Genomic DNA, 13,245 nt, shown 5'->3' on the forward strand with positions numbered 1-13,245 from the left:
GCCAAAACTAATTTTGGTTTGCTTTGTGTAAAATAATAGAAAATTTTAAAGTAAAGTCACTCATGAGTTCTTTAAATGATTAATGCAATTAGGAATTTTGATTTAATGCAGTTTTTAGGACATATGCCATTGCAGTTTTGCACTGTTTGTCATGGAAAAATTCAGAAAATCAAAAATAAATAAAAATATTAAGATAAAAATTTCACAGAAAACAAGGCAATCAGCTGATGTCTGACAAACGGCACCAGCAATGAAACTAAACAAATATTATGGACAACACAACGACAACAGTACTGACAAAAAATGTTCAACATATAAATATCATAAACTACAAGAATTCCGTTGAAGGAACTTAGTGATGGAAGAAATAATATAACTACACAGAAGAACAGAGTGGGCTAACAACGAGGAGACAGATTAAAAGCAGGCAGACAACAAATCTGGACAATGCAGCAAACATATAAACACAGTGATGAAGATAAACAAGTACTATGGACAACACAACGACAATAGCAATGACAAACACAGAAGATTTCCAATGAGAACAGTTGCAACGTTTCAGGAACTGACATCTGTTCCCATCATCAGGCACGAACAGACTGATCTTGGACACTGGAAAACCATGGGTTTATATATGTTAGAGCTCCTCTCCTTGCACAGCCAATGGCAGGCGAGGGCTATCCTGATTAGTCGCACACAAAAGGGGTGATATTATTGGCTGATGTATTGCTGTAAGGGTTGTTGGTTTGCAAACGAGTTGTGTAGTAAATTGGTTTCTTTTTTAATTAAAGGTATCCATATATTTTTTTTAATTCAATGCTTTGTTGACTGATAATATTATTGCTATTGCTGACAATAAATGCTGATTCCTTAAGTGTCCTTTTTATTGGGTGTTCTTCCTGTATGAGTGGTGCAGCATTGTCCCAGAGTATTCTATGGCTATTATCCCAGGCATGTTCGGCAAGTCTATATTTTTGAGTTCACCCTTATTTACGTTATTTTTGTGCTCCTTAAAGAGTGTTAAAAGGACCCTGCCAGTTTATCTTATGTACATACAACCACATTTGCAGGGGATCTGATACACACAGGTCTGACATTGAAGCTTAACTATGGGTGGTTTTACTTTGGTAATCATGCTTTTGATAGTGGAATTTGAATTGAAAACTGTTTTTAGTTTATGTTTGTTTCCCAAACATCTTATTTTTTACAAGAGACCACGACATAGGGAATAATTAATATGCCACTTGATTTATCTATAGTTTCTTGTTGAGTGATTAGGGATTTGTTTGATGTCATGTGCTGTTTTATGATGTCAGGTGGGTAACCATTTGCTAGAAGTTCATACTTTAAGTGATTTTGTTCATCAGCAACTGATTTCTTGTTGGTACAAATAACTTCAGCTCGGTTGATTAAAATGTGAATTATGCCAGTTTTGGTGCTTTCCGGATGGTTGGAATTGAAATGAAGGTATTGGCCTGTATGAGTTGGTTTCCTGCACACTTTAGTAGTGATTTTGCAATTTTCCCTGGAAGCTAGGACATCTAGGAAAGGAAGGTTCCCTTTGGTTTCTATTTCATATGTGAACTGTATAGATGGCCTGAGAGAATTGAGGAACTGGGCAAACACTTCTAACTTTTGGGGAATTGCTAGCGGTAATATAACTACCAAAAAAACACATCCATACTGTAAATTCACTACCATTTTCTGCATATCCTCAAATTCCGAGCCATCATTGCAGTGGAGCCGCAGCAGTGATGGGAGAGTTACGATGATGGGATTTGTGTTCGCACTCTAATGTGGTTGTCGTAACTCAGCCTCCAAGCATCGTCACTATGACAGTGGCATGTAAAATAACATGACTTGATGTAAGCTTTTGGACAAACGCCATTGCTTAGCACATGTATGTCAGTAGAAGAAAACTACAAAAAAAAACCACACAAATGACAAAAAACACAAATTAAGCAAAAAATTGCTGCTGTCAGGATTTAACACCACACAATACTCCACAACAGGAATATGGTCAACAAAGAAAAACAAAGAAAAATGTACTAACAGAACGAAAAAAAAACACAAATGATGACCGCACAAAAATACCGAACCGGGTTTTTTTTTGTAGTTTTCTTCTACAGACATACATTAGCTAAGCAATGGCGTATGTCCAAAAGCTTACATCAAGTCATGCACTCCCATTGCACAAATCTTTCAAAGATAATAAAATAACATGCTCGAACTGCAGGTGAGGACAAGCCAAAAACAACTCAGTCGGGAATACAACAGATTCCTGTATCCGGAAATAACTCAGTCCATAATACAACGTACTCTTGTATATGGAAACAACACAGTCCGGAATACAAAGGATTCCTGAATAAGGTAAGACAAGTTGTGTGGCTCCTCTGAAAATTAATGTTTTAAGCTCTTTCAGCATCAATCATGGAGCATGCTACCTTCTTCCAGTCATCTGGTTTGATGAGCATGTGTGAGGATGTCTGTTTACTGGTGCTGAGAACAGCAGATACGCACAGCTAAGTGTTTCTGTTGTACACAGGCTCTTTAAAATGCTGCAAAGTTTGAGAATAAAAACCTATTCAGCAGGTGTTAAACTAAAAATAAACACAGCAAATAAAGGACAGACAAAAGCCAAGTCGTTCATCAAAAAAGAGTAGCCAAGTTGTTCAGAGTTCATTGTACAATCTTGGAGGTACTGTCACCTTAAACCTGTTTATGTAAGTATGTGACAAAAAAAATTTCCCTTAATGGGTGAGTGCAATATCTATAAAGAAAACAAACTGGAGGAAATATGCACAGGTAATTTATTGCTGCGTAAGGTGTCTTATAATGCATGAAGACATATTTTCTATAGCGTAATGAGTAAGTGGTATCGCTGGTTGTTATCAATTAGATTCAAATAGATTTACAAAGTATGCCTGAATACTTAACACTTTTGCAAGTACTATTAGTAAAAATGATTTGTGTGTTTATTTTTTATGCTTATTTAGTGTGTTTAAAGGAGATATAAAAGCATTACTTAGTTGCCTTCTATTATTTCTGAATATTAAATAACTTTTGGGTTAATCCCACTAATTTGGTTATTTTGACAAGATAAAATAACTACAAAAATAAACAAAGAGTCATATGAAATGACAAACTAGTGTTTGTTCCACTAAATAAATATTTCAGTTGAGCAGAATAAAAGTGAAGCAGGCACTAAGTGATGCTATCCATAACAACAGCTTGCATCTTATAGCCAAACTATGTATAATATAAATAAGTAATACTTACTTCCTTTTCTTTCAGCTTTTTCTTTTCCTTTTTCTCTCTAGCTCTTTCTTTTTTTTCTAATCGCAACTTTTTCTTATCACTTTTCTCTTTGTTCTTAATCTTTTCTTTTTTGTCTTTCTTCTTTTTAGATTTATCTTTATCTTTCTTTTCCTTCTTGTGTTCTTTACTTTTCTAAACACACAAAGTCAGAGATTCCATTATAATAAAATTAACCAGTTGGGAAAACACTGATAAATGATATTCAAACAGTAGGTCCACATTTAAAAACATTATTTTAAACTCAAATCAGTTCCACCTATACTAAAATCTAATTTATTAGAATCCAATGGTTTTTGAATCTAAGTATATACAGGTTAGTCTTCTAAATGTTCTGTATTTCAAATTAACAAATTTATTTCTAATCATAATGTAAAACATACTGCAAATATACTGTATCTACATGAATTATAAAGTTTTTCCCCCCAGACATAAGGCATAAAAACTTCTAATTCATCTTGCACCCAAGCAACTAATTAATTAAACTGCTAGCCGACAATTATTTTCTATACAACAATTCACTGCAATTTAGTTATTTAAATCACCAGTAATTTATTTCAACAACTCAAAATATTTACCATATAATTGAAAAATTTTACTCTTACACACATAATTATAACTAAAAAATAAGCATGATAAAATTTACCTCATTTTAATAAATCGCCACACTAAACATTCACTTAGAGTGAAAGCTTATAAGGACAAATATATGTACACATGTATTGATTTTTAACCGTCAGTTATCCAAGTCAACAATTTAACATCCATATGTTTTTTTTTCCTGAAACACTCTGAACCAAAAGTAAGAAGACATTATGAACTCACCTTCTCGCCACTTTTCTCCTTAACTGGTGACATTATGTTCAACACTGGTTTATCTAATATACCAGGCCTCTGAGGAGTTGGAACACAAATGCTTGGTGGGCTTATGAAAGTGACAGGTTTGTCACTTAGCTTTTCCTTCTCCTTGGCCTCACCAAGATCTTCGCGAGGTTGCATGAAGTGAGGTGGTGGCAAAGGTAAGTTGGGCATTGCAGGATGGGGCAAGTTCTTGCTGCTCAAGTTCAGAGGAAACCTTGGAAACAATGAGTGCGGGATTGGAGGAGGGATAAGGCCAGGACCTGGAGGGAAATTTAAAAATGGAAATACAGATGATGGAGCAGAACTTTTAAGCTCAGGGGTTTTCGGCCTATCCAGAGCTTCTGTTTTTACATCTTCCGGTGTTTCATCTTGAATGGCAAATGGCCACTTCAGCACTTCCTTTAAAAGTTCTTTCTTAGCTTTCATTTTTTCTTTCTTTTTAGTTTTCTCTTTTACCTCTGGTGATTTCTCGACTTTTCGCTGCACAGATGATGGTTCTGGGGTTTTCGGAGCAGTGGGGGATCTAGGAGGTGAGGAATTATCGTCTACTAAGCATACATCATCAACCAAATTTTGTGCACAGTTTAAAACAACTTCATTTATAGTACTATCAACTTTATTATTTGTGGCTTCAACAACTTCGGGGAAATTTTTTTTGGGCTTAACTAATTTTGGACTAGTAACGTTACTGAGCTCTACACTCATCTGTATCACTGATTCTATACAGTCATCAATCTGAGCCATTCTAACTTCATGTTGCTTAGTATTTAGCTCACACTCATCAATTACTAAACCGGGTGAACTTTCACGAGAATCTTTAGCTGGAGTATCAGAATGATCGGCTCTGTCAACTTTTTCTTCTTTCACCTTTGAAATTTTCTTAAATATATTTAACTTCTGTTTGTCAGGCTCTGTAGACAATTTGCCTTCAATCATTGCTAAAGGTTTTTCAGGAATTGTTCTAACAGTTGGAGGCATTACCTGAGGAGCATCCATTATTTTAAAAGGTTTTATAGGCACAACTGGCACAGTTGCTTTAAAATTCATACATTCTGGTGATTTGGCTGGTGGCGGTGGTTTTGCAATAATCTTTGGAATCTTTAATGTTGTTAATGGTTCTGGAGAAGCACTCATCTTCAAAGCTCCTGGCTTCAAAGCTTTGAGCTTTGATAACTCCTTCATGCTCACCAACTTCTTTACATCTGAATCATCATTTTGTTGTACAAAATTTTGCTTGTCTAGTTTGTTCGAATCTTTCATTTTGCTCTCTTTCTTTTTATTTTCCTTGTCTGGCTTCTTTGTGACATCAAGACTTTTCTTTGCTGGAATTTTCTTTGGTTTCTTTTCTCCTTTGACTTCTGGTGGAACCATAGGATAAGATGATGGCTGTGGGGAATTTGAACGAGAGTCTGAAGGTTGGAGAGGTGAGCGGGACTCCGGCAATTTGCCTTCCCTGGCTGGAGATAGAAAACCAGATGTAGTCATCATTACACTGCTTATCTCTCTAAGAGGACGACCTTCTTCTTCTAAAATCAACCTGAAAAGATAAATACAGTGTAGTAACTTTACTTGTTCGTTGGCACATCCAAAACAATGCACTAACATCAAAAGACAAGCCACTATACGATAACATTACTATAACACAAAGTTTCAACAAAACCAATGAACTAACAACAGAAGAACAGAGTAATAAAATTATTATTTTATAACTATATGAAATAAAATAGAGAGCAATGTTAAAAACAATATCACATTATAACATTCCTTTAAAATTAAACATGAAAGTAGACACAAACTCAAAATCATAATTCCAGGCACTTAGTTAATTTTTAACTACAGCACATCATACAAAGAAATATATGATTTTCATCTAACAGTAAAAAGAAACTTAATACAGTATGCTGATACAATTAATTAAAACTAAAATGTGAAAGCTTACACAAAATAAATTCTTATTAGAAAGGGCCATTTACTCTTTACCACATTATGTGATGCTGTTTACAACAAAATTTCCTAGCTTATTATGAAATAAAACACAATGATTTGAAACTTTATAAAAAAATTCTTTTTAATTTATACTAACAGGTTTTATGATCCCTCTCCGCCATCATCAAGGAATAACAATTAAATTGAAACAATGTTTCAAGTGTGCACTGAGATAACAATACACTGTTGCACTGTTGAATATTTACTGTGATTTTTACGTGTATGTAACATGCAAAGAAATATTACTTTGTTTGTTAACTTCAAGCACTGCTTCACACTAGACTTATGAAGCACACCCATCAACTTCCTTTAAAAATTTAAAAAAAATCTTAAAAATTAATCAGTAAACACAAAGGCACCAAGTTGAATGAAACCACAAAGGTAAATCAAACCAGCTGTAAGCCATTAAAATCATAAGTAACAAAATAAAAACTGGATATAAATTATTAGTGTTGCAATGCATGATAAATTTTACCAGAGTGCCATATCTAGTTCCAGAATTTTCAAATTCTGTCAAAAGTTTTTGACCAAAATGTTTACCTAATATCTCATAACATTTATATTCTAAAAATGTTACCAAATCATTTGAAGTATTTATAATAACAAAGTACAGTAATTCATCAGACCCCAAGTTTCTGAGCCATTTATGAAGTGGTGTTTTTAGCATTCTTCAAGTTATGTTAAATAATACAGCCCCCAAAACCAATCCATCTCATTCACTAATTGGGCAGGCCAGAGATGATAGGTCTATTCGTAAGGCAGGGTAGTTGGCTCCTGATTCACACACCCTTTCTCATTGCTTAACATGAATCATACCAGCTGCAGGACTGTGGAATTATTTTATACTGAATAATTGTACAGTATGTCCATAAAAGAATGTCCTTGCCAGTTATAAATTTTTAAAGTATCAACTGTAAGCAATGTAGTGTGTTAGTTCAAGGTCACTATTGAAGAGTAACTCCATTTTAGAGAAGTGCTTGTGCGAGTACTGCTTTGTTGATTTCTTGCTTGCAGCACCACCAATGCAAAATGGCGAATCCTGAGTGTAAAGTTTTGGTGTTCTGCAATGTGCTAAGATTGAATCTGTAATTTCAGTTCACAGTGAGTTTTGTTTCAATTTTAATTGTGATCTGCCACGTGGCAAAAACATCCGCCGATGGTATAGGCAATTCGAGACGACAGAGCTCTTTTCCGCTGGCCTCCACATTCACATGCAATTTTTTCCTTTGGGCCTTTATAAAAGATTGTCTACATTCCGTCACTACCTAATGATTTACCGGAGTTGAGACAAAGAATTGAAGAGGCTATTGCTTCCATTACTCCGCACATGTTAACCAAAAAGTGGGGAAAATTAGACTTTAGGTTGGATGTGTGCCATATAACTATAAAGGTGATATATTGAACATTTAGAAGAAAAACTAGGTTAGTTTACCTTCAATTTGATGTATGATTTGTTGTGAATAGTCAAAAATTAAAATGTTATAATATACCATTGAAACTAAGACATTATTTCAAGGACTTCCTGTATTGTGTGAAATATTGTCAAAAGTGAGAGCCATTTCTCAAAAATAAAGCTTAAAACAATGATCGCCAATGACTTGTTCATTTATGAAGGAATGTTAAATACAGCACATCACAAAATTACCTCTAGTTTGTAATTTTATAAGTTTCTATCTACAGTGACATACCTGGCACGCTTCACAGCTAGGTTCTCCACAAATATTGGGTCCCCAGGCCTCTTGAAAACATTAGTTTTAGGACTATTCAGAGGGGATGAAGGGCTAGGTCCCACAGAACTTGTGTCCACAGTTAATGGAGTCTGCTTTGAAGGGACACTTTCACTTGCTATGGAACAAATAATACGAAACAAAATTACAACAAGGTTACGTAATTCACTGAAAAATAACAATGTTTACCTGTTAGTAATAATTATTTATCGGCATACTATTTATGACTGGAAAACATAGACTACTGTATCCACAAAAGGTGACCGCATTTAGCACTATGATGGAACACTGAAGAAATTCAAAGAAATAAGTTTACCAGCCGCCACATTTCCCACTTGAAAATATACAGATAAGACCTGCCACAGTAAAAAACTGAACCTCTTGGGAGGAATACCAGTGTGCTAACCGCACTGCTACTGAGATATATACTTTAACTGCTAGAAAATATAATTTCACTACTTGCTATACAGTTAAATTAAAATAAATATTTATAAGGAATGTAGAAGTATATTTTTAAGTATCACAATATTTTTAAGTAGTCAATGTGTTTACTTATGCAGTTGTGGACATCCCTATAATGGTACTTGAAAATTGTTTAATTCAGGGTTGTCATTCTTTTGGCACTTATAAACTCCCTGATGCTTGGTAGCTTGTGTGAATTCTCTGTGCTTCTGAGTCCGACATCCAGTTGTTAGCTAAGAGAGATAACTGATATACTTTTGAGCAAAAGTAAAACATTAAAAAAATGTTTTAGCATCACGCACAAGTAAATTTTTGTAACTATTTTGTGGGAGAAACACAGCACACAGGACTCTAAAACTACAGTATTATTCATATTAAATTAACATTCCATTTTCATACATAAATGATTATTCAAGCACAATGTAGCTTATGATCATGCAATACCTTGACATTCAACTATTCTGTACTTCAACCAAAATAACCATAACTTTATTTTTCAGACGGTATTCCAATTCCCAAACATTTCCCCCATTTTCCTAAATAAAACAATATTCTAATTCCCTAACATTTCCCTGTTTTCCAGATGAACCAGTGGCAAACCTTTTCAGTACAACTGTGGACGTGACAGTCAAGCACAGCATTACAATGGAAGCCTTACAAGCATTTTTTTTATATTTATATGTATATATAAAGATAATATAAGTAGTAGTGTTTACAAATTAAAATATTCAATTTAAAAAACTATAATCTGCTGCTGTTAGCAAAGATGGCACAAACACCACTATTGGTAAACTATAAATACCATGGTAATTCAATTTTATTCTGGAAAGTCAGAAACATAATACCTAAACTCTTATAAATATTTTATAGATAAAATAATTTATGCAATTCTCATTAAGAGATAACGGGATTCCATCATGACATTATAGAGGAAAGAATGATAAATTCACCAAAGATTAAAGAAAATGAGTAACCCTAATATGATCACAGTTGGCGCTGCACTGTGTAAGCTACTCCATATAATTTCTGACATTCTAAAATCCAAAAGTGTTTCCGATCTTTAAAGGGCCGTTCAGACGAGCAATATTTCCCCGGCTATTTGTGGTGGATATACAGTTGCCGACAATATTGAGCAACTCTCTGCAATGTTGCCAAGAATACAACCACAATTGTGTTTCCTTGATCAATATTTTCCAGCAACTTCGGCGTGGATTACACAATGCCGAGGGTTGCCGAGTGTCTTACAGCAGACGGGACACACTGCAATATTGCCAGTCTGTCCGGCGCTTTGGTGGGGTTATTGTGTTGACATAGTTTGTCTTTTAGGATAAGTAAGTACAGTGTTCTGGCTTTTGGCTTTCCCTAATTTGCATATTATGTCATGGAGTCAAGAGTGATTAATTTCATTAATGAAATTCAACTACATCCAAACAATGGGAAATATTGCATACAAAATACTGTGACTGTATTTTTTTTTGAATGTGCGGGATGAAATTGGCAAGCAATTTGATGTTTCGGGAGATGCTGCACAGTCAAAATTTAAAAGTTTGTGCACATACGCAAACAGCAAGAAAAAGAAACTACAATCGAAAAAAGTGGTAGTGGTTGGTGCTACTCACTAAAACAGTTTGTGGTTCGTCTTCAAAAACATATGCTTTGTTATAAGCAGTAATATCCCAGATGCGAGAAAAGAAAGCTTCGCTGTGGAAAATAAGGTCAGATATGTTATACTGTTTAAAGGCATATATATAGGCTTATGTATATTTTTTTGCATAGTGGCCTATACATTTTTACAATAAAAAATTTTTGTTTATTCTTGAAGAATTTTTGACAGCTGCAACACATTGGTGTGTGTTATAAAAACCAAATTTTTTTCCAAATAAAAAATTTCAAGCCACAAAACACTTTTTTAACTATAAAAAATAAACTTTTATCACATATTTAAATATATATGTGTAATGCAATACTTTTCTAAAACAATACAATATCTCACAAATTTTTGTCTTGCCACGACACTTTTCCAGGCAGTCATGAAAAATTCATTGAATTCTTCCCTGACTTGTTCTGAACTTTTTTGAGCCCTTCTTGGTAATTGTGGCAAATCTCTCATTGCAATAGAAAAGTCGTTTCTCCATGAACATAAAATTATTTCTCCAGTGTTCATGTCTTCTGTGTCACACATGCCTGGTGGTGAGGACATTGTGGTGGCTTGAGGATTCCTCCATAAAAAGTTATGCAAACAGACAAAGGCTAACACTACATCTTGCACTGTTTCTGTTTTTAGGTTCAAAACAGATCTAAATATGCAAAACACTGCAGCTAATAAACCAAATACATTTTCAACAATTCTACGAGCTCTTGATAACCTGTAGTTGAACACTTGCCTTGAAAATTGGTTTCAATATATTTTCAGTGATTGGGAAAGCATCATCGGCCACAACTATATACGGTGACAGATCAGCTCTTCCTGGTAATGCTTCTGGAGTGGGAATATTCAATTTCCCATTGAGTAGGGCTTTACCAAATGAAGTGTAATGAAAAACACCGTCAGATATAGATCCCTAACATCCAACATGGGTGTATAAGAATCTGTATTGAGCATCCACTGCAGCAAATAAAACAACGTTGAAATATCTTTTATAATTATAATCCAATGTGGGATGGACAATATATGGCAATATGCTTTCCATCTATTGCAGCTAAGCAGTGCGGAAAATTCCATCTGTTATAAAAAATCCCTTTCGACTTCCAACCATTTTTCTTTTGAAATTAGTACCTGAAAATAAAAAAATATATATTAAATTAACTAGAAGTTGAAGTACAAACATATGCATAAATATATCATATAGCTACATTTTGCACAACCAATACTGTTAATAGGCCTCAAGCCGGCCCACGCACAAATGTATACCAAGTATATTGTTTTTTTGGCTAGTGCATCATTGCAGTTTTATTTTAATTATACTGTTGATTATGAAATTTGTGTAATATTTTGCACAAAATTGTATTTGTTTTTATTTATATAGTGCACTCTCCTTACTAATAGGAGAAGTGAAGGGAAGTTTTCACCTCCTTATTCCTTACACACAGCTTAAAGTTATTTCAGATTTTTTAGTTAACTTGCAATACATCTGAATTAATAAAATATTGTTGTATTTCAGGATTCCAAGGGAGAAAATATGAAGAGATTGGTCATCCTTCATCACTTCCTACAAGTAATGAATGTAGTACAACAAAAGCTTCTTCACAGGTTCTTCCACAAAAGAAAAAAAGGAAACTGCAGAAGGAACGAGAAGACAAGCAGTTGGAAGAGGCCTACAGTCACCTAGAGGTTGGGGTGAACAGGTCAAAAAACCAGTTCACACACTTTGGCAACCATGTCACCTTTAAACTGAGTACGTACAGTACTCATGTTGCTAACCAAGAGGAGTTCAAAATATCACAGTTGTTTGAAGCTGATATGGGCACTATCAAGAGTTTTAACAGCAAGCAGGCTCATCCCAATCCTCAGTGCACAACAATCTTTCATCATATAGAGGCGTTACCACGGTTCTTTATTCGCCATCTTTATAATATGTCCCATCGCCAGAACTACCTAACCAGCCACCATTTCAAGCACACCTACACCTGTGCCACAGTATCTTACAGAAACGTCTGAAGGAGATGGCAGTAATGAACTTTGTGAACTTTACCTAGCCAGCTCTTGCAACAATCTACACACTGGTTTTTAATTTTGTTAATATTATTGTTATATTTTCTTTTGAGTTCAAAAAATAAATGTAATACATTTGTAATAGGTATTTGAAAATACTTATTTGAATTTATAGAAACTGTAGCTGTAGATACTCTAAACATATACATTAAACTTTTAAAACTGTCACCAGTAGCCAGAAATCGTAAAGTTATAGCTAATTACGTAGCTATAAGAATTGCTGTTCTCATTGTGCTGTCCTTTCTCTCAATGTTTGGTCCAATTATGTTAAACAACTCTACGAAATCTCTTGGCGACATACAAGTAAAATTCTGAAATAAATAATAGTCAAATTTTAATTCATTACACATATCCACGCTGCTTTGATTCAGTCTTTCTAAATAAGTCCTCATCCACAATGTTCTATTACTTCTTGCACGTCGCTTAAAATAATTCTGTGAATTACTATGAACGCGGCAGTCGCGAGCTCTGTGTCCACGACGTCCAACGTCGGCGAGTTCTGGCAACACACTGAACCTACTTGATCGTCTAAATGCAAGTTGCCCACTCGTGTTGCTCCACATTGCCGGACAAGTTCCGGGCAACACTGGTGGCTAGTATTGCCAGGCAATACTGATGGTCATGTGGAGCAAGAAATCGCCTAGTACTGGCCAATTATTTTATATTGCTCATCTAAACAGACCTTAAAATTAAAGAGATGTAAATGTGAATCCAAATAAAACAGAAAATTTCAGAATATGAAGCTTCAGTATGACCTGCATGCCTCTCCTGAAATCAATCAACTACTTTATTTTGGGGGCATTTTCATTGCAACAGAGTAAAAAAAAACTGAATTATTTTTGAGGTCATACTTAATGCTTAAAATTTTTTCCCACACTACAGACTGAAAATTTTAAAATACTCAACTATCTATTGTCAAAAAATAATTTAAACATTAATCTTTAAAAACTAATTTCATACAACCCTAGTGAAAGACAAGCATGATATCTGTAAAAACTGTTTCAGTAGCAAAAATTCTAAACGCATCAGAAAGTACATTTTTTGGTTCCCGTTTACTCTTAATAAAAAAGCTTCCTGTAAACAGTGTTAATATAAATGTGTTACAAATATTAATAAACAGATTAACGTAGTCTTTATAATAGTGTACAAATATTTTATAAATATGTAAGCCCAAATGAAAGA

General features: G+C 34.4%; 1 protein-coding gene across 14 annotated transcripts in view; it reads right to left on the bottom strand.

Moving 5' to 3' along the window:
• The window catches only part of LOC134529203 (transcription initiation factor TFIID subunit 3), a 174,021-nt gene that overhangs the window by 94,343 nt on the left and 66,433 nt on the right, over positions 1-13,245 (bottom strand). For 13 of the 14 annotated variants that reach the window (XR_010074496.1, XR_010074497.1, XR_010074499.1 and 10 more), the window contains 3 exons: positions 7,851-8,007; positions 4,141-5,713; positions 3,280-3,450 (listed from right to left, as the gene is read on the bottom strand). Coding sequence is in view for 10 of the 14 variants with exons in the window: in XM_063363051.1 (XP_063219121.1) it covers positions 3,280-3,450; positions 4,141-5,713; positions 7,851-8,007 (1,901 nt within the window). In the remaining 4 variants the exon portion in view is untranslated. Of the gene's footprint in view, positions 1-3,279; positions 3,451-4,140; positions 5,714-7,850; positions 8,008-9,970; positions 10,728-13,245 lie in introns of those variants that run through there. The other variant, XM_063363061.1, reaches the window with a different exon arrangement.

This window comes from Bacillus rossius, chromosome 2 (genome assembly GCF_032445375.1).
Source record: "Bacillus rossius redtenbacheri isolate Brsri chromosome 2, Brsri_v3, whole genome shotgun sequence".
Lineage (NCBI taxonomy): Eukaryota > Metazoa > Arthropoda > Insecta > Phasmatodea > Bacillidae > Bacillus > Bacillus rossius.